This window comes from Anser anser (assembly GCF_964211835.1).
Source record: "Anser anser genome assembly, chromosome: 1".
Taxonomy (NCBI): Eukaryota; Metazoa; Chordata; class Aves; order Anseriformes; family Anatidae; genus Anser; species Anser anser.
The window spans coordinates 154,973,536-154,993,702 of record NC_139720.1 but is presented as its reverse complement, the minus strand read 5'-3'; the positions used below and the strand labels follow the sequence as shown (position 1 = coordinate 154,993,702).

Sequence of the window (20,167 nt, the reverse complement as noted above, 5' to 3'; positions counted from 1 at the left end):
GGGAGGGGACTGGAAGCACGTAAGGAAGATGAGAAAAGGAGGATGAAAACAATGTAAAGTCAATGGACGGGGACAAACTGTGCTGGTAAAAAAAAAAAAAAAAAAGTTGCACACCCGTGATATTAGATCAGTATTACTGACTGTTTTGTTGCAGAATTATTATTATATTATTATAATTATATAAGCCTCTAACAGATTATCACATCGAGTTTTTGACACCACAACTCATACACTTGTGGACTACAGAAGTAGTTAAACTGAGCTCAGGGCGGAGCATGGAGAAAAGGAGCCCACAACTGTTATTTTGGGGCACAGCCAAACAAGTGGAAGTTGCTAAGCTTGAACAGGAGCTAACGGGGCTCCCGCACATCACCGACAAATAGAGGTAGAGGTTTTACAGAAGGGACCGTTAGTTTTCCACGTACACAAACAAACAGCCAGCCATAATTAACTTGGACATAAACAGCTTTCTAGTCATACAAACAGACGGGACATAAGAATGACCACAAGAAGTCACAACAAAAATGAGCCAGGTATCCCACATGTGATACTGGTCAACAGCAGATACCCCAGCAAGAGCGTAAGAACAGGACACGAAGACGGTGCTTCGTTTCCAGACTTTTGGTAAAGAAGCTTTCCAAGTCAGAAGCAATGACTGTTATGGTACACACAAGACTTCTCCTCCTGCAAACTTGCATAGCCGCTTTTGTGAAGGTCCTGAAATCACAGCATTTCCATCGTATTTTTCTCCCCCTGTTCTGTTGAGGAGGAGTGAGAGAGCGGTGTGGTGGTGCTTAGCTGCCCATTGGTGTCAAACCACCCCACTAACACAGAGGCTTAAACTGTTATATCTATACAAAAGGAGACAGAGGAAAGAAAAAGAACATTTACTTTAAATGCCATATCACCATTACAGAAAAAAAAAATACGTAGACAACAACTTCTGATAGCACAGCCCTGTTATGCTAGCTCTGCTCCCGGTAGAGTTTCAAACACCACTGTGAATTTGAAGTGGTTTCCGTAATTGACATGCAGGGCATACCGCGTTGATTCAAACCGCCGACATCCTGAGGCTCAGAATACAGTCTGAAGCTGGGACGGGTTTTCCCAGCGAGGTCAGCACACTGATTTACATGCCAATGCCCAGAATGTTCAGTTAGTTGTTTTGGATCGGGAAGAGCATCTTAGCCTGCGAAACAGCAAACACTCCGAGTACCTAAGCATGGGAACATATTTTTCTGTGCTGAAAAGATGGAGAGAGAGAAAAATGGAAGGGAGAAAAGATCAGGTCTGTGCTAGATCGCAAGGTGCCTTTCCACAAAGCGGTGCTGGAACGGGACGGGGAAACCACTGCACAATAATGCTTTGTAAGAAGCAGAGAGATGCCCAGCTGGTCACGGCACAGACAAATCTGCTCTTGGGAGGTTTCCTTCCCCTGGTCCCTCAGGGATGTGGCTCGGCCTGGAAAGGCGGCTTTCAAGCAGCGTTCAGCGGCCGTGGCCTCCCCCAGCAGGAGCCGGCTGCTCTGGAGGCCCTTGCACGCCTTCTCGTTGGCCCCGTGGGAGGGATGCTGAGAGCCCCCGGCTGCCCAGGTGGCACGCAGTGACTTCTGCAAGGGTCCAGGTGATGCCACCTCAGGCCTCGCAATGAGGCTGGCGGGGCAAGACAGCAGTGAGAGGCCCCAGCCTGGCAGCTGGAGGCCGCTGGGGAAAGGAGTTCCTGCACCAGCTGCAGAACCCAGGAGTTGGGGCACGTAGTACTGAGCTTGTTGGTTTTTTATCCTGGAAACCACCTCCCTGTACCAGTGTAGGCCAGTTACAAACAACACAAACCAACTAACCCGGCAGAAATGAAACACGAGGAAACCCCGACAGGTTGTTGTTTCAGGCTATGATTCCTTGGGAAATGATGGGCGACTTTTAAGGGCCAAGGAAAGGTAATTCATACACTTTTATAGCATTTATGTATATACATAAAATTTCTATAGAGAACCGTGCTTTTCTTGGAAAATGTCAGTGGCCCACAAAAAAGGAGAGAGAAAGATTAAAACCAGCTGTACAGGAGGAACCACCAGAGTTAAATGCAGACACTATTTTAAAAACTCAGCCAGGAAGCGTACGGACAGCATGGGGCGATGGCCAAGCATGTTCATTCTGAAGCAGGGTCGTACAGAAGGGTTGTGGATAACATGTTATATGCACACTCACAAGAAGATATAAATGAAAACCTATCAACGTGAGTGTATGTCTGCCACTAACTCACAGCAGAAGGAGAGGCCCTTCTTGACGTTTGGAGGACCGCAGATGAGGTTACTAAGCACGAACAAATGGAAAGCTGGAGTATTCAGATATTAATAAAGTGGAATTGTAAAATTACTGGCTTGCTAATATAGCTCTGAAGCAAGTCAGCCCAGTGATCTGGAGAGAGTCACTGTACAGACATTGGAAAATGAGGAAAAAAACAAAAATATTCAACAGATCCTCCTTCTGTGATATACAGAAATATTTTCCCTTCACTTTATTTAATTTATTCAGGTCAAGCTTTTTAAGGCTAAGAAATAGGTTATGAATGTTGTTTTGTTTTTTAAGAGAGAAGGGAGGCTTCATTCCTTTCAGTCTATGAATCAAATTTGTGGAAAAGCATAATATTTAGCACATGAGATACTGGAAAGGAAACAAATCAGATTAATTCACTAACTGCTATTATTTTACTTGCCTAATTAATTAAGTATGCAAGCCTTTCTTTGATAAGGTATGCATATCAGGTATTTTTTATTTAATAAAAAGATCTTCTACAAGTCAAAAATAAAAAGCTAATCCATATCTTAGTAATAAATCTTTTCCACCATTTTCTAGTATACTGAAAGGCAAAACAAAACAAAACAGATCCCCATATGGAAACTACAGAGAACCATGTGCAGATGTATGTAATTACTTCAGTCCCACTGAGGTATATCACTTCTGTTTAGAAACTAGTACCAAGTTTACAATAAAAAAAAAGATAAAAAGTTACAGATCATCATGAAAAGAAAACCAGTGAGTTATTTCAACTTTCCTGATCTTGATTTTTGTTCTCAAAGAAGGACTTGCAAAATCTTGCAGTGAAATCTGAAACATACCTTGTCTCTTTCCTCATCAACTGGGAAAGCATCCTTATCTAAAAGTAAATACATTTATTGGTCTGCTATCTTCTACATGGAAGAAACAAATACATATTCTGGGGGCATCCAAAAAGCCTGAAATGGCTCGTAGCAAGGCACTGGAGAAACTGCTTTCAGCTCCAGAAGATGTAGTGACCAGAACTTCAAACATCCTCCTGCCTGGCAGAATCAAAGACGAGTAAGAAGACAAGAAATTACCAATTTGTTTGTGTCCTGTAAGGATGTGTTGAATGAAACCTTGACTTTCAGGTAAGGACTGATGTGGTCTCTTGATGCAAAAATATGTTCTGTAGTCAGATGCAAAATTTAACACAGATCTGTATTTACTGGAGAATCAGCAAAACCAGCTATTGAAGTTCTTAAATCTTCTCCTGGAACCACAAGAGGCTCACAAGAAATACTGATGGAAATAATTACCTGACATGGTGTTCCTACAGAGATATATCTTTGCAATTGCAAAAAGAAAAAAATGCTATTTTAGAATAAATTCTACACGCCATAGTAAAACTAACTGTAGGTCTTCTTGGCAACGTCCAGGATCCCTGGAAGGAAGCCTTAATCAAAGGCATCTTAAACCAGAGTTCTGGCTATAATAGAAGACAATATATAATATTCATCTGAATTACATAGACATGTATATGAGACAGAATTATTTACAAATAAAATATTTATATAGATGAAAGCAGTTTTATACATGCTGTGCGGCCTCTTTTCAGTGACCTTTGAGAAGGAATTTCAGTTACTAACTTGATGAAGGAAGGAGGACAGAATCAAGTACTGGAAGTAAATGAGAAGGAGAATAATATTCAATGTGGTTTTGAAAGTAAAAAAAGCCAGACTAATGTCATTAAAACAACCTGCTTCCTCCTTAGACGAGGCTAACACAATGGGCCTGGAGTACAACAAAATATTTAATTTAATATGCAATGAAAATAGCTCCAGAGCAAGACATAGGGAAGAACCATATATGAATAAGGAGTTACTTAAGGGAAGATTACAGCAGCCTACATTAAAATAGAAGTAACCGGCACAGACAAACTACGGGTCATATTCCTTGGGAATCGATGCTATTTTATTTGTTAGTGGCCCTGCCACAGCAAGCAGTTGTATGCCTATCAGATCCGTCCATGCTGCATCATGAGGAGGAGCAGTTCATGCTATGGACATATTAGATGTCCTATGAAGTGCATAATTGAAGTAAGATGGCTTTTGATGATACAAAGTGCAGAAACACAAGCTTAAGAACCACCGACAAGAACTTCTGATATAAAGCAGGGACTCAGCAGTTGAAAGCAACAAAGCAAGACACCGTGTACTTTGGTCAGTCGCACAATGACTAGAGAACAAAGCCAAGCTGTAGACTGGGAGAAAATACTCGAGAAAAATCATGTATGTTTTGCAGTCCTCGGAAATTCACACGGCCATTTTCCAGCCATTCCCCTTCGTCGAAGATTTCCCTGTTCTCACATGAATAAACACACCGATGTTGGACATAAACAGCTGCACCAGCTCAGGCTATCATCCCCACCAGCTACAACAGACACCTGTGCAAGCCACCAACACGACACTGTTGTAAAGAGGGCAGGACAACCAGAAGAAGTATTTCAAGGAAACACAGGAGGCACCACAAAGGTATTGGTAAAATCTCATTTAGAAAACTGCATGCAAGAGACCTCATCCACACTCAGAAACATCAGGGAAAGGCACAAATGCAAAGACTGGAAAGTTATTTGTTTCCTCAATCATTCTATTTTATTGTTTTGTTATCAGGGTTAAAAATAAAAAGAGCTGAAATAGCTTGGCTTGCAAATGCAGACTGTTATTCTTCATACATACATTCTTTGTATAGTTGTGCGAGTTATCTTACAGCAAGCATTTATTACTTCTTTTTCTGCAGTTGCAGATGTCTGCATTTAATGACTATTAGGTCCCACGCACCGAAAGTGTGTTTCATATTTTCCAGCACCAAGTAATTTTGAGAAGGTTCATACTTGTACAAACCACATGTTTTTCATCTGCAGTGACAGCACAAAGTAGCTGAAAAAGCTTTTTTTTGGGGGGGTTGGGAAAGGGATGTTTTTTAAAAAAAGAGCATTCTAGGGACATAAGTCTTCAAAGTTACTTTAGGTATGTATCAGAAAAAAACCTCATACCTTAATGCATTCAAATATCTAAGAGTGTCTGACTACATCTCTCCATCAGACCTAGATTTTGTGTTGGGGAAAGAGGCATGGAGGGCAGACACGGAAATATTATGGTATAAAAGGCTGGAGCAAGCGCTGAATGCCTTAGGCAAGGTCTTATGATGTAGCCAGTTCTGGACCGGAGCAGATCCCAAGCAAAGGTGTTTTAAGCCTCAAGTATAAAGTAGCATATCCTCAGACTAGCTTTAATTTCTCAAAACAGCCTCCTTGCATGCCTCAAGTATGGGACAAAATAATCATTAATGAGCACAGCAAAACTGGCTACATTAGTAGTCAGAGCAGACCAAAGGGAATTGCATAGATTTCAGCCTGAAAAGGGTACCTGCCAAATTAGTACCCACTGCCTGTGCAGCAGAACGTGAGACAGAAGTGATAATGGAAACCCCGTTTTGTCCTTTTCCATGGTTTGCTCTGGAAATGAGACAATACTTGATAACTACTGCTTTATTCTCTGCTGTGTTGGGATCTCACCTTTCCAAATAGGTCCCAGTAGTAGAGTACCCACCAATTCACTTCCTCGTACTTTACTTTTTCCAATTTCAGTGTCAGTGAACAGGGTGAGCAGGATAGGAAAGGCAAGTCCTATGACTTTATGCTTCTGAGTGAAGAGTTCATGTATGCTGTGGGATCAGACACTTTCCAGATTTGCTTCTGATGATGCCTTCACCGGTCTGTGAGGCAACCCATCTGACTAAGGCCCCTGGTTTCTGATCATCTCTCAGATTACAAGAGCCAACTTCAACTCAAGTGGTAGCAATAACGTGACAACGTCTCACCTGAGACACAACGATGCCAGGCTGTTCTCAGGTTAGCTCGCATCAGAACAAAAGTCACTCAGCTGAACGCCACGTACAAGTCATGCTGTGGACAGCATGTAAGGAAGGAACTTCTAGGAAATGCCAATCCTGCAGAATGGAGCATAGCCATGTGGTCACAAAGGTGACAGCAATGATGGTCCATAGAGTATGGATCATTATAGACAGAGGTTTGTTTGGCTGAATTTATTCATGCTGTAGTCTGTGTTATGCAAGGCCCTTATCCAGATATAATCTGCACATACATAAGACAATTTATGCACGTATGTAAGGAAGAGAACACCAACTTTTTTTTTTTAATAAAGGAAAGTCATCTGTTGATTTTCCCCATCATTGCCACCTTCATTAGGGTTTTGCCACAGTGATTGGTAGGCAAAATAGACATTCACTATAAGAGATTTTTTTTACGAGCTTAATACAAAAACTAACCTTTTCTAAAGTTTTGAATGAAACTCAATCTGTAAGAGAGTTTCAGCTGATTCACTGAATCTGGCAGCTGATTCACAGAAAACAGGCAATTGCTTCTGTGATACTGTGAAGGTACCATGCACTACATTACACAGGAAAAAGTCTATCATAAACATTAAATTTATAAACAGAAAAGATACTTGCACCATGTAAAATCAGACAGAAAAATGTGTCTCTACACATGCGTTTCATCTGAAGCCAAGAGGGGCAGCTTTGCATTTTCTGCCCCACTTTACAGGTAGATGGCTTGGTGCTCCCAAAAGCCATTCCAGCTCCTTCACACACTTTCGTGGAAAGCCATTCTTTCCCCTGACTACGAATACACCAACACCATCGTTCCTGTATGCCTTCAACCCACTTCATAAACTTGAGCTTTGATCATTTTCTTCACTCATAAAAGGAAAACAGAGCTGAACACATTTCTTAAAAGCTTCTCCCACAATCTTAAAATTTGCCATTTACCCACCCCTCTCCATCAGAAGCTCATCTCCAGCAAAGCTATGTTCCTAACAACTTTTCTTAGAAAACCTGAGCTGTGAAGGCTATCGATGCTTGATCCATTAACAGGCTTGATCCGAGGAACAGGTTTTTATTTTTATTTTATGACTAAACAAATGAACCTCCACTAAATACCATGAAGAAGTCAGCACCACACTTTTAAAAATGGATGGCTTCCCCTGAAAGGTCTTGGCCCAGGAGGTCTAAGTAGCAGCCTACGGTCTGGGAACTTCAAGAAATAATTCTGGGTGAACACTCATTCACTCCCATATCTAATACATTTCACAATGAAACGCTGATTTTACAGATTAACCAACTATCATATATTTTGACTTAAGATATAGTTAGTTGAAAATTTTAAAGATATGCATTATCCCTACAATGTTGAAAATATACCCATTATTCTTAAGCAACTGCTTAGTCCTTGACTGCAAGGAATTATATTTCTGTTCTTGAACAAGTCAGTTCCTGTCTTCCCACTGCCATTGCCCTGCTGAATATCACGTAGTGCAGCAATCTATGGCAGCTTAAAATCCTCAAACATAGCAACATGTTATTATTCTGAGCAAATCTATCCCAGATTTGACAGCAGGTATCTAGGGACCTTTGGAAATCTCAATTAATTTTACCTCTGTGTTAAGCAAATAATCACTTAGTGATGCTAATTATGAAAAATAAATAATCTAATTAACTAGAGTTATACCAGATCTAACTGCAGATCAAGAAACAGCGCATTACCTAAGACACAGGAAGAGAAATCATACAAGAATTTCATGTTGTCTTTTTGATATGGCTTAAAAAGATGGGTAATGAACAAATTGCTTCTGATTTTCAACATGTGAATGTTTCTTTTAAAACAGATCACTTGAAGCACTGCGGAATGACAAACCTTCCCTGCCTTGCTGTTTACTTCCAGATAACCATCAATTAACACAGGCATGCTTCTGAATACATAATGCATTACATTTTTTACTTTCAACACCTGGTGTCACCAGAATAACGCCGTATATTTCTAAAACGCTCTGCAGTTGTGTGTGCTTTGATTTTAGGGCAGAAATACTTCAAATGAAAGTGGAACCGTACAAATTAAGGGAAATGATGCACGTAGATGGTTTTAGTGGCTAGATGACACATTATCAGTTAACTGACCAAAATAGGTCATTTAAAAAATGAACTCAGGGTCTCTAAAAGCCTTTGTCCCTTAGTCAAGGTGAAGAAAGACCTGAAGCAAAGCAAAAATTCTTCTGTATTCCCATATTCTGAGCAAGCCAAATTCCACACCTATTTTACAAAAAGGCTTTAAGCGGTCATTTCTTCTAAATCAGAAGTTAGTTAATTGCAAGCAATTTTTGTACAGGCTAATCGCTACTTTTCTATCCAGTCTAGGACAGCTGTATTGATCAGTTATCATGATGGTTTCACTAAGAATAGACAGAGATGGGAGTGTTATTGTTTGGAGCTCCCTGGTTCTCCAAGATACTAAATAAAAAAATTAAATCTCAGAGAGAAGATGTAATTAATCTTAGTCCCTCCTCCTTTCCACTTTATCAGCAAGACAGAGCCAATAAAAAACACGACAAATTCATGGAAAATGCCTAGACAGTCACAATTAGTAACCCCATACTTCATTATTTTAATGTGAAAGTAGATGCATTTATTCGCTCTAAACGTCAGATAATGGGCATAGAAAATGAAAGCTTTTTCAGCTTTTGATGTTTATTTCAAAACCCAAGCTGAATTACGGCAGGCATTTTGATCAGCTGATATACGATTAAAGTTGTGCTACATTTTTTTTTTTAAATACAGCTTTTCCAATAAATTACTGAAGGAATCCTGAACTTTCAGAAGAGTCATAAGCTTGTTATACAAAGATCGGAATTACTGTATTACAACAAACGAATGGAATACTTCAGAGCCTTCAGAACATTTTGATTCTATTTCAGAAGAAAATCATCAGAAAATTGAAATACTGCACAAGATGTGGTCAAGATATTTTAAATTCACTTTGAAAAACATACTAAAACTGGCACTTTCCTTCCACTAATTATGAGTTTTCTACAACAAACTTTCCAGAACTTGCATTGTCTTTCCATATTTTTTCTCACTGAGTTCACAGAAACTTATATGGGTGTAGGTATTTGGGTGTTAGTCCTGCCACTGTGGATTTTAAAGCTGGAACAGAAAGGTTAACACTGACAGAGGAATAATTTTCAGGTGAACACATATCTAGGATCTGCAGACAACGTTTGGAGGAGATCCTTATGCTCCAGTGAGGCATTTGCTACCTTTCAACTGATACGTCCTTGACAGCTGAGTCATCTAAGAAGAAAAGAAAGCAACACAACCTTGAACACTGCAGTCAAGCAATATAAGACTAAGTAAACCAGGATCAAAAGAGAACAACAGCAGTATCTCCAAATCAAAATGCTGAAGGAAAAAAAGTCATGGAAAGCAGAAAAAAAGCTGAACCCTGAGAAGAGGAATGCTGAATCATTAATAAAAAAGAGTTTTTCTCCCAATTAACAGATGCTAACATAAACAAATAATTTTTAAAAGAGACTACCTACGTCTGGTGAACTAATGGAGTTAGACAAGTTTTACATGCATGACTTATTTAATATAACAACTCTGCTTGTTCTCCAGCTTCTTCAGCATTTCAGAAAGGAAAAAAAAAAAAGAGAGATAAAGCTTTCTGTAAAATAAACCAGTATCAACTATTTTACAACTCCCTGGCCCCTTACCCCTTTTGAAAAGGGCAAAATAATTTAACAAACAAACAGGTCTTAAGGAACTCTTTTATTCCAAACATACAAGCATTTGGTGACCATACAAGCTGATAGGAAAAAGGCTGCCAAGACAGACCTAGGAGACAGCACTTGGATGGAGCCACCCACTATTTCCAACATTAATTCCTATGGAAGAAAGTAGGGATGCAGACCTTCCAGTAATAAAAATGAATATTCAGAATGTACACAGAGTTAGTTTCCTTCCTCCACAGGTGGTAAGATGCATGGATGCTGAACACCAATCTGTCTTCTTCTATGGTAGTTTTTTATCTTGACCTTTGTAGAACTTTTGACGCTGTTACTCACGATATTCTGATAAGCAAGCCAGAAAAAAAAAAATCATTTAACAAGAACTGTTGGCACGTAGGTTAGAAATATGCACAAAATTTGTTATACTCATTCAAGTAGCAGGGAAATCCTAGTAATGAAAATATTGACAGATGTGAAAGATGTAGGCAATGCCACAATGCACAAAACTAATCTTGTGCTTTGCAAGCCTCTGCAGCAGCAATTCAAGTAAGGTCAGTGCAGAGTTCTAAGATTAGCCAGGAATACTCAACTGCGTAAACAAAATCTGGGGAAATATTAGCTTAACAGCAGCTCTGTATTAAGAGATTTGGCAGTTATAATGATCATGAACTCAGCATGAGTCAACAATGTGGTACTCTTGGAAAAAAATACCCTAATGTTTATATACAGACAAGTGTATCATTAGTAAGACACGTGAACAGAAACTCCAACTCTGACCTGGTCACAAATAGAGTAGTACGTGCAGCTTTGGGTACCATACTTTCTAAGAAATGGGATCAGGTGGACAGAAAGAAGAGAGAGGACAATCATAGGCCAAGAAATCATGGGCGGGGGGCAGCAAGGAACACTGTACTGTGATCATTTATTTTAGAGCAAATAGGGTCATGCCTTTAATCGTATCAAAGCATGCCGTAAGAGAAGAGGCAGAAAGCTTTGTTCCACATCCGCTTTTACAGAAGACTCGGTGAGCTTAAATTCCGAATACAGACACTAGAAAAGACTAACCTACCTACTGGTAAGCACAGTGCCTAGGAAGAGCCTAGACCATCTAGGAGGGCTACCAACTATCCAGCAGGTTAGTCAAATCTCTATCAGAAACAACAGTATAACTGCTGAACGTGCCTTTCGCCAAGGAAGTGGATTAGACAATCTCTTAGCTCTCCTTTACAAAAGCAAAGACAAACAGCAGGTTAATTCATACACTATGCATGGAAAGGAACGCTAGGTTTACGGAGACCACGGAAGAACAGAAAGAGACTAATTCTGTGGTCCAGTCATTAGATCCCTTCTACTGCCACCTCAAGAAGAGATTTCTACATCCTGCTCTTAACCTGTTTAGAGACAGTACACTATGCAAATACTTGGAGTTTATTTTCCAAATAGCAATAACCTTGAAAAGAGAGAACAAAACGTTGGCTTCCCACCTGTTCCACATATCTCCTACCAAATATACTCATAGATATAATCCTGAAGTTCTACACTGAATGCTTTTTGACCCCACGGATCCTGCTTTCTGCGCTTTGATGCAGCTTCAAAAGGCCAAGTTACAGCAAGATCAAATGTTCCAAGGAGACATGGGTTAGAGCTCTCCAAGTAGAGGCCATGAATCTAATTTTTCTGCTTTCTAGGCGATGGTGCACTAAAAGACTGTTCTTAGTCCTGAAGCTGCTCTCGGTTGGATCACGTGTACCTGTGGCACAGTTACACATCTCTGGCCTGATAAAAGCACTAACAGAAGGCAAAGTAAGGGACCCAGGACTCCACCACCACAGCCTCAACAACAGCTGGAAAGTTCACTACTGCCATTCCCTGTTGGAAGATTCTGCTCCTCTAGTAAAAAGCAACAGACTTTTACCCTTCAGAGTCTGCATGACAGCCATCCCATTTTGCATACTGAACATAAAAGCAGTTATAAATTTGCATCTAAAACCTAACCTCTTAATTTTATCTACTTTTCTTCTCAAACACTATTGTTCTCAGATTACAGATAGATTTTAATCGCAAGAAGTTCTGAAATAATTGCTATTAGAGATTTAAAAAATATAAACAATATTTGGCTTATAGACAAAATGTTTTATTTGCTCTATTGTTAGCAAGTAAATGGTGAGGTAAATCACTGATACTGATTATCTGGAGAAATTAACTGAAAATCTATACCCTCATGCAGGTTTCCTCCAAGCTGTCAATGGGCCAACTGCTGACAAGATACACCATTAGTCTTCTAGACACACAAAAAAAATTTTGCACATACATTTTTTTCCATGGACTGTTTTCTGCACACATGATCTTCCTGAAATTACTGGAGATTTACAGGTAAATTGTTACACATGCATACGGGTGTAATCCAGGCCCATGCCACAGGTCTTCAACAACAACAAAAAAAAACCTAACACATTTCTTAGAAAGAAAATTAAGTAAGCAATTATATTGTGCTACACAAATTACATCAGCAGCAGCTCTGCCCACAACACAGAAATAATCAGAAGCTGGGATCCAAGAAGAGATACTGAAGCAAATAGTAATTGTGCATGCTGTTATTAACACACTGCTGAGTTTTTACAGATCACAAAACTACAAGATTACTGAGAAGTTTAATGATTCTGTCTCTTATCAGAAATAATCTTAAGACTGTCTGCTCCACTGTCACTGAAAGTATTTCCCACCACTTTTTCCTAAACACTCTCCTAAAGCATCACTACTACCCAGAGTAAAAACCCAGGTGATAACATGTGGTTGGGCTGGTGTTCTCAGTGGGATAGTGGAGAGATCTAGAGCAGGGTGGAAGGAATGTCAAAGAAACAATCCTCCCCATATACAGCCTTGAAGATTAGCCCAAGAGATTATTTTTTGTTTGACCTGTTCGATGCGAGACCAAACCACCTGATCTGGCAGAGCCATGAAAGGCAAATTATCCTGAAGGGAATATCATCTGCTCCTCTCTTCCGACATCGTATCTACCAGGTCATGTGTCTGCTGCACCACTCTGAAGAGCCCTGTTTACAACTAGGTTGCATCAACATTGAACATCAGCCGCAAAAATACAAATTAAAAATTAAAACATAACTGATGAACATAGAATTGAAAGGCCGGTCACAAACTTTATGTTCTAAATCATATGACAGACTTAAAAAAAATTGTGAATTTAAAATTCTTACGTCAAAAATATAATACCTTTTGTTGTTCTGTAATAGCTAGCAAGATTCAAAACTGAAATGGATCACTGTTGATGAATAAATATTTCTTATATTCATAATATGACTGTGATGATAATATGGCTTTTTATAAAGGCAGCTAAATTATAGATCCTAATTGGGTTTTCACATACAAAAATGATGAAACCGAAGTTACGTGTAAGACAGTATAGACTACAGTTGGACAAATTAAAGAGATTAAATCATTGTTTTGATATAGAGAAATTGGAAAAAGAACTTCTGTGCAGAAGTTAATCACGTACAAAGTTAAAGATACTTGATGCCACACGTTACTGTAGTAAATTGTCATTAAGCATACTTAATTAAAAGGTCTAGCATCTTCTAGCAGTAAAATAACAGACTAGATGAGCAGATGGATTCAAATATATTTTGACCTAAATTTCTTGATATTTCAACAAGTAAAGGTATATGTAAACAAGAATAAAAAGGGAGAGGAAAAAACAGCCAGCAAGTGTATCTCATGATGAAGCCCCGTACTAGAAAGATGGGAAAACACCGAAAACCTCTTCTGTCTTTTTACTGCACCTGTTTTTCTTCTCCAAGATGCTTTGTTTCTGTTAAGCAGGTTTTCTGAAGCTTCACCTAACTTTAAATAATCACATTACTAAGAACTTTATTATGTCTGGAACTACAAACACGAAATACAGTCCAGTGCCCTAGGAGAGTTTAATCAAAAGAAATAAATCATTAACTTGAAGTATATTTTAATCTCTTAACTGTTGCCCTTTTTTTTATGCTCAGTCTCTCTTGAATTGCACTCCTGTTAAAGACAATGATTAAGAGAACAAGTCTCATTACTTACAGAGTCCACAGAAGTCAAAAGATTCCTTTCTTTTCGAGCCCTTCATATCACCTTCCCCAAAGACACTCTTCTCAACTGGCTGAAGTTCATAAGCATATAACTTTGTGTTATTTTTCATGTCTGAAATGAGCTTCAGAAAGATTTGGCCAGTGCCTGGATTCATATTCTGAAAGTTTTCATAGCTGGTGTATTTGAACTACATCACAGCAAGCACTGCAGCCTGGGAGCAGGTTAGTGGTTTGATGTGTGAAACGTGTATGTGTATGATAAATGTCCTGCTGGGATTTATTCCCTATGTAATTTTCAGCTAAGGCAAAATTAAGCCTGGGGCTCCACTCCATAAATTGTGTCAAAACATTTCTTTCATTCGTATAGTTTCTCAGGTATTTATACATTTTCCTAATATAGCGCAGACTTAGCTCTGTGCAATGCCATCTAAACTTAATTTACTTATTCTCCTATTCCCACATCCAAACATAATATTTACCAAACAGTATCTCCACACCTCACGTGCAACACAACACAGAGCAGTACTGTAGACAACAGCACAGTGCAAGGTGATGTATTTTTAAAGCTCGGCTTCAAAGTACATGTTGCCACATTCCATCCCCTTTCGGCAGAAATATTATGCAACACTGAGCTCGGATCCTTACTTACTCATTCTACAGAAAATCTAAATTTTGTTGGCTCCGGTAAATACTGCCTCAGAGAAAATCAATAGAAACTGATATACACTCTTGAACATATATAAACACAGACATTAACTGCGAGATTCTATTTTCCATCTAGTAATCTCTAGGTGGAAATCTCTTTTCACTTCACTTTCCTAACTCTCCGTAGGGTTGTCGCATCCTCTTTAGAGTTTTTCCTTTGTCCCAAATAAGTTTGTTGTTTGAAGAACATCTCAAGGCCAAGATTGTGCTGACACTAAAAAAAGGGGACTCATATCCGCGTTCTCCCCCTTGTGCTGGCACTATCACCTGCTCAGGCATGCAGTCAGGGGAATAAAGAAACCTTATACCTATAACCTTCTCCTGCTGCTATCTAGGAGTCCAAGACCATCACATCTCAGCTGACAACCATGGCAAGTCATTTCTTTTGTTTCTTCTGACAATCATCTCATCCGATGACCTGCCCTGCCCAACTGCTATTGCTTAAATCTGTCAGTCGCCTTCAGTTTTCCCACCCACATATTCCAGTAACGATTCCACTCTGAACTCAAATCCTATCACCAACATAAATCCAATCTCTGTGACAAAAAACCAACACCACAGTAATTTCATCTTCAAGTTATTACTATGGATGCTTATGCTATTTAGGCCTTTCTCAAGCCTTCTTACATCGCTCTTCCTTTTCCATGAGCTTTTCATGACCACCATGAGATTCCCATTTCTTCCAGACTGTAACACTGACAAGAACCTGCTGCCTCACTACTTAACAACTTTTTCTTGTTCCAGGTGAGCTGGGTTGGATAAATCTAAAGAAGAGAGCATATTCTGGCACTCATTCAACATATTATTGCCACTGTATAGCTCCATAACCCATTTAGCACAGAGAAAGTAAAAGCTGGAGGCCAGAAGAATGTCATCACACACAAAAAAAAAAAAAGGAGGCAGGAGTTATACAAAAGGTAAATCAGAAGGCCAGTGCTTAGCAGCATGGAGATGGACAGCAGAGGGGAGGGCAATTACATCGTGTCTTAAAAGCTAAAATTACAGAGGTCCTAACGAAGTAGCCAATATCCCATAAAATAAATATCCTTTCACTGGAAACCTGTAAAGATGTTGACAGAATCAGGTTCTTTACTGGTCAACGTCATCCAGTCACACTTCTGGACTTGCAAACCACTTGAATTTGCAAACTTGTTTTCTTGCGATACCAATTGACTTTGTAAATTCTGGTTTAGGAATCACAACAAAGCTGCTAGACCAACCATTAACAGCCTTAAACACTTGCCATCAAGCTCAAAGCACACTATGTGCTACCAGAATCTGAAATGTTACATTACAGCACCCGCAGTGAATTGCAGGCCATGCAGTTAGTTAAATTAGTTTTAAAAAGAGAAAAATAGTTAAAGAATTAAAAAGGAATTAAAGACAAGAGAATTACAACTTGAACCAGGGACTTTTATGTACTTTGGCCTATCTATCTGCCATTTCTTTATAAATTAAAGCAACCCATAATTTCTTCTAATGAAGCTATTAGCTAATGAAATTCTGGCATGGCCTTACTCTTATATCACAACTAACACGACACACTTGTCAGCACATCTAAATGTCATTCAAAGCCACTACAGTCACCATTCTTCCAACACAAAAACAAAACGAGACCCTTATTTCTCACTTACTACTTACAATCTCACTTCCAGTATTATTTTTCTCAGCAATGTTTTGAGCAAAATTGGTTTATTTCTACTTTCATGCCAGCTTTCAGCCCAATTACTAGATATGTGGGCTGTACTTCTCCTGATGGGAAATAATATAACCTGTTATCTTTGATTTCTAGAGAAATTCACACAATTCTGAGATCCAAGCAACAACAAAACTCCTACTACAGAAGTCAGAGTGGATAGAATCCATTTTTTTTGGGCTGTATCTTGAAATCTAAGAGTGAAAGAAATTAATATCTCACTGTGGACAAGACGTGACCATAATCACACCCTGATTTTAACACTAAATTTCAGTATCCACATATGCAATTAAACAACAAAACCTTGGGTTCAGTTTAAAAGAACTCAGAAAGAATGGTATTAAAAAGTTCTTATGAACCAGAGAGCAGTATTCATGGCATTTAACTTTAATATTCTGAAGTTAGGAATCTAGGCTGGACACTTAGTCTTTACCAGTTGATGTAAAGAGACGTGAGCTGAATCCCTCACCGTCTGCTACAAATGAAACTCACATTTCAAATGCAAGTCTTGCACCTGAAGTAGTAGGTAATTAAGGCTGGGTAAATAAATCTCACTTTATAGTGCCTGTAGGAATGGTTTGATGCTGAAGCTCTCCTGAATAATTTGCTTCTATACTGCATTGTCAAGTTTTGGAGTTTCTGGTACACTGAAATCCCAAGTTCAATTAAAACCAGTTTTTGCTTCATTCTTCTACATATTCTACATGTTAACATCCAGAAATATACATGAGGAAAAAATTAACTAAAAACAAGTTCCATCCTTTAAAACAGTTTAAAATAAACCTAAACCATTGTCACCAGCAGACATCATGAAGGACAAAATCACAAAGTGAGGGCTCTTCAAAAACTGAACAGCCGAGCTATTCAACCTACATGCTTGAAAATACCAGCTTTCTAGAAGCACTGTGTAATACAAGGACCAGGGGCTGCAGAACCTAAGAAAGGCACTGTTTGAATCTCATAGGACCCAGCAAACCAAATGATGTTATTTATAGGCAAAAAAAAATAAAAGAACACAGACAGTATCCATATATGGATGAATACTAATGTTGGTAATCTCAATATAGTTTTATTATGGATTTGGATTCATATTCCAATTCTGCAGAGACCTATATATATGCTTGACTTTTATTTTTTTAAAAAACACTAGTAGGAAAGCTGCAGATTCAGCAGGAGTGGTCTCAGCACATCAAATTAAGCCTGCACCAAAAATATTTCAGCTCCTGAAACGGGGGAGGCAAAACCTGATCAGATTGAAACCACCTTGCAAATCAGAAGTAGTGACATATTCTCTACACACCACCACGATCCATTTTGAAGGAGGAGGTGCTGGCGAGATACAAGCACACAGTGCTTACCTGTACTGCGTGTCAGTGGAAACAATGAACCCTGGATATATAATTCAAGTGCTGTACAAACGGGTCTGCCTACCAGAAGGCAAAATGTAACAAGTGCCGTACTACACTAGATATGAAAGAGAAGCAGTCCCCGTGATGCAGACCGCCACAGTGGAGCTACAGGTGGATACCCACGGTATAGAGAGATCCAAGAGAAGAATCGTAGAAGACTGAGGCTAGATCAGAAACAAATGTTCAGTAGAAAAGAGACGGCTTTTATATCATGCCGAAACACTATTCGAACTGCCCTTGATAGTGTTACCAGAAAGTACCATAATGCCAACAGGCATTCTTGAGACTCATGGAAAACACAGGCAGTGAGAGTTTTAAAGTGGTGATGAGAAGTGAACGTTGATGTCTCCCTCCTTACTATCAGTAAATCCAAAACCCTGACTGTCGCTGGGGAGCCAGAACTTGGCTGGAAGTGCAGTGTGTCAGCCCGGGTGATGCTGGCTGGGATCCATGCTTCCTCTGGCATGCCAGTGATGGTACCTTATCTTCCCTGCCTTACGACTCATGAGTACACCTCACTGGACTATAGAAGCAAGAAAGGCAGCAAGCACAAGTGATTTTCTCCCTTTACTTGACACTCACTAGACCATGTCTGCAGTACCGCATCCACTTTTGTGCCCTCCAGCACAAGGGAGGTACCGATAAACTGCTGTGAGTTCAGGGGACAGCCACCAAGACAGGTGGGGCGTGAGCACTGCCTTGTAAAGAGATGCTCAGGGAACTGGGCGTGTTCATCTCTTGGAAAAGAGATGACTCCAGGATGACCTAGCAGCAGCCTTCCCACACCTTTCAGGAGGTTACGGTGGGTTTGAAAAACAACAGGCACAGACTGGAACAAGACAGGCCCTGGCGTGATTCAAGGAAAAGGATTTCATGATGAAGTCAGACAAGCACTGCAGCAAGCTGCCCAGAGAGGCTGTGCAGTCTCCATCCCTGCAGGTTTTCAAGACACATCAGATGAAGCCCTGAACAGCCTGGCACACCCACACTGGGGACCCTGCTTTGAACAGGAGGTTGGACTAGAGATTCTTGAGGTCCCTTTCAGCCTTATTTATACTATGACAAAAAGTCGTGGGGCTCTTATCAGGCCAAACAAGACGAGTGGAGGGAAAGATGAGAGACTTGCAATTACTCAGGTATTAATTGATGACACATACATTTAGAATTGCAACACTGTGCTAATGCAGAAAGCCTCCCACAGCTGAAGGGTGGTGCGCGTGGCACGATGTCCCTTCTAGTTACAGTGGAAGCACACAGGTAACAGCGGGAAAGGCAATGCTTTAGGGAAGGGATGAGAAAATACGATTCCACGTGGCCAAGAACTGCTGTCAGAAAGGCAGTAATACAAGGGTAACTTCAGCTGTTAGTAAAGGTCACCAGCAATTACAGTCGAACCGCTGCAGGAAAAAGCGGTTGTGCGGGTAATTCCAGAGAGAGTGAGACAGAGAAATCAGAAGTGACAATGATATTTGGCGTGCTTTTCTTGAGATGTTAAAAGCAAACAGCTGACAAACTCAGGGAAATGAAAACGGCCAAAATCTTAATGTAAAAGGCATTCTTGAAAAACACCGTAATGGTAAATCAATAGAACGTTATATTGCCTCGGTAAAATCTGTCCTTCTTTAGCATTACCTGGTGTTTGGAAGTGAGGAAGAGAGAGCCATTTTTTGACATGGTCCATAAAACATAATTAAACTTTTGGCGTGAAAAAGAACAGAATTCTAAATAGCTACAGACTTGATTTAAGGACACTAATTTACTACTGCTTTAATCGTTCTGTTCCTGAAGGAAAAAAGCTATTAAGCGCACAAGAGACAGAGAATGAAGAAGGTATTACATCTGCAAACTCAATAACATTACATTCATACATTCATCCTGTCCCTCGTTTAATTATCTTTCTAATACTCATCCTCTTTGTCAGAATCACGAGAAAAATACACTTTACAAGATGCAAAAAAGATAGAATCTGTTCATATAAAAAATGCATCTTATCATGGCAAGCGTTCTCTGCTCAAGCAGTTCATGTCACTTAAAGTGTCAAGGAAGCTTCAGATTCAATTCTACCTACACCATGAGAGTTATGAAAGTATTTGACCAGATTTAAGCTCAAGGAGCATATTCTTCTCGAGCACGAGAAACATATAACAGGACATGAGTTAGAAGGAAAAAAAAGTACACTGCTCCAAAAAAGGGATGACATCCAAACTATGGTGAAATGATATTTTTTGCTACAAACAATGCTGTTTATGGTTACACAGACAAATATTTTGGGTAATCCATCAGTGAGCAAAAGCGTACCAGAGCTAGTACCAGAAGGTGAATGCCACAACATATTCCTAATATCATAAAATAAATTTATTGTTCCCTTATTTCA

The 20,167-nt window shown here is 39.5% G+C and overlaps 1 protein-coding gene across 6 annotated transcripts in view; it reads right to left on the bottom strand.

Moving 5' to 3' along the window:
* Window positions 1–20,167, bottom strand: part of GGACT (gamma-glutamylamine cyclotransferase) — a 28,629-nt gene that overhangs the window by 6,343 nt on the left and 2,119 nt on the right. Inside the window, exon 2 of one of the 6 annotated variants that reach the window (XM_083820685.1) lies at window positions 6,141–6,269. The exons of 4 other annotated variants lie outside the window; for them this stretch is intronic. In XM_083820685.1, coding sequence (XP_083676811.1) covers window positions 6,141–6,183 — 43 coding nt within the window. In that variant the 5' untranslated portion in view covers window positions 6,184–6,269. Of the gene's footprint in view, window positions 1–6,140; window positions 6,270–20,167 lie in introns of those variants that run through there. One more of the 6 variants, XM_083820689.1, reaches the window with a different exon arrangement.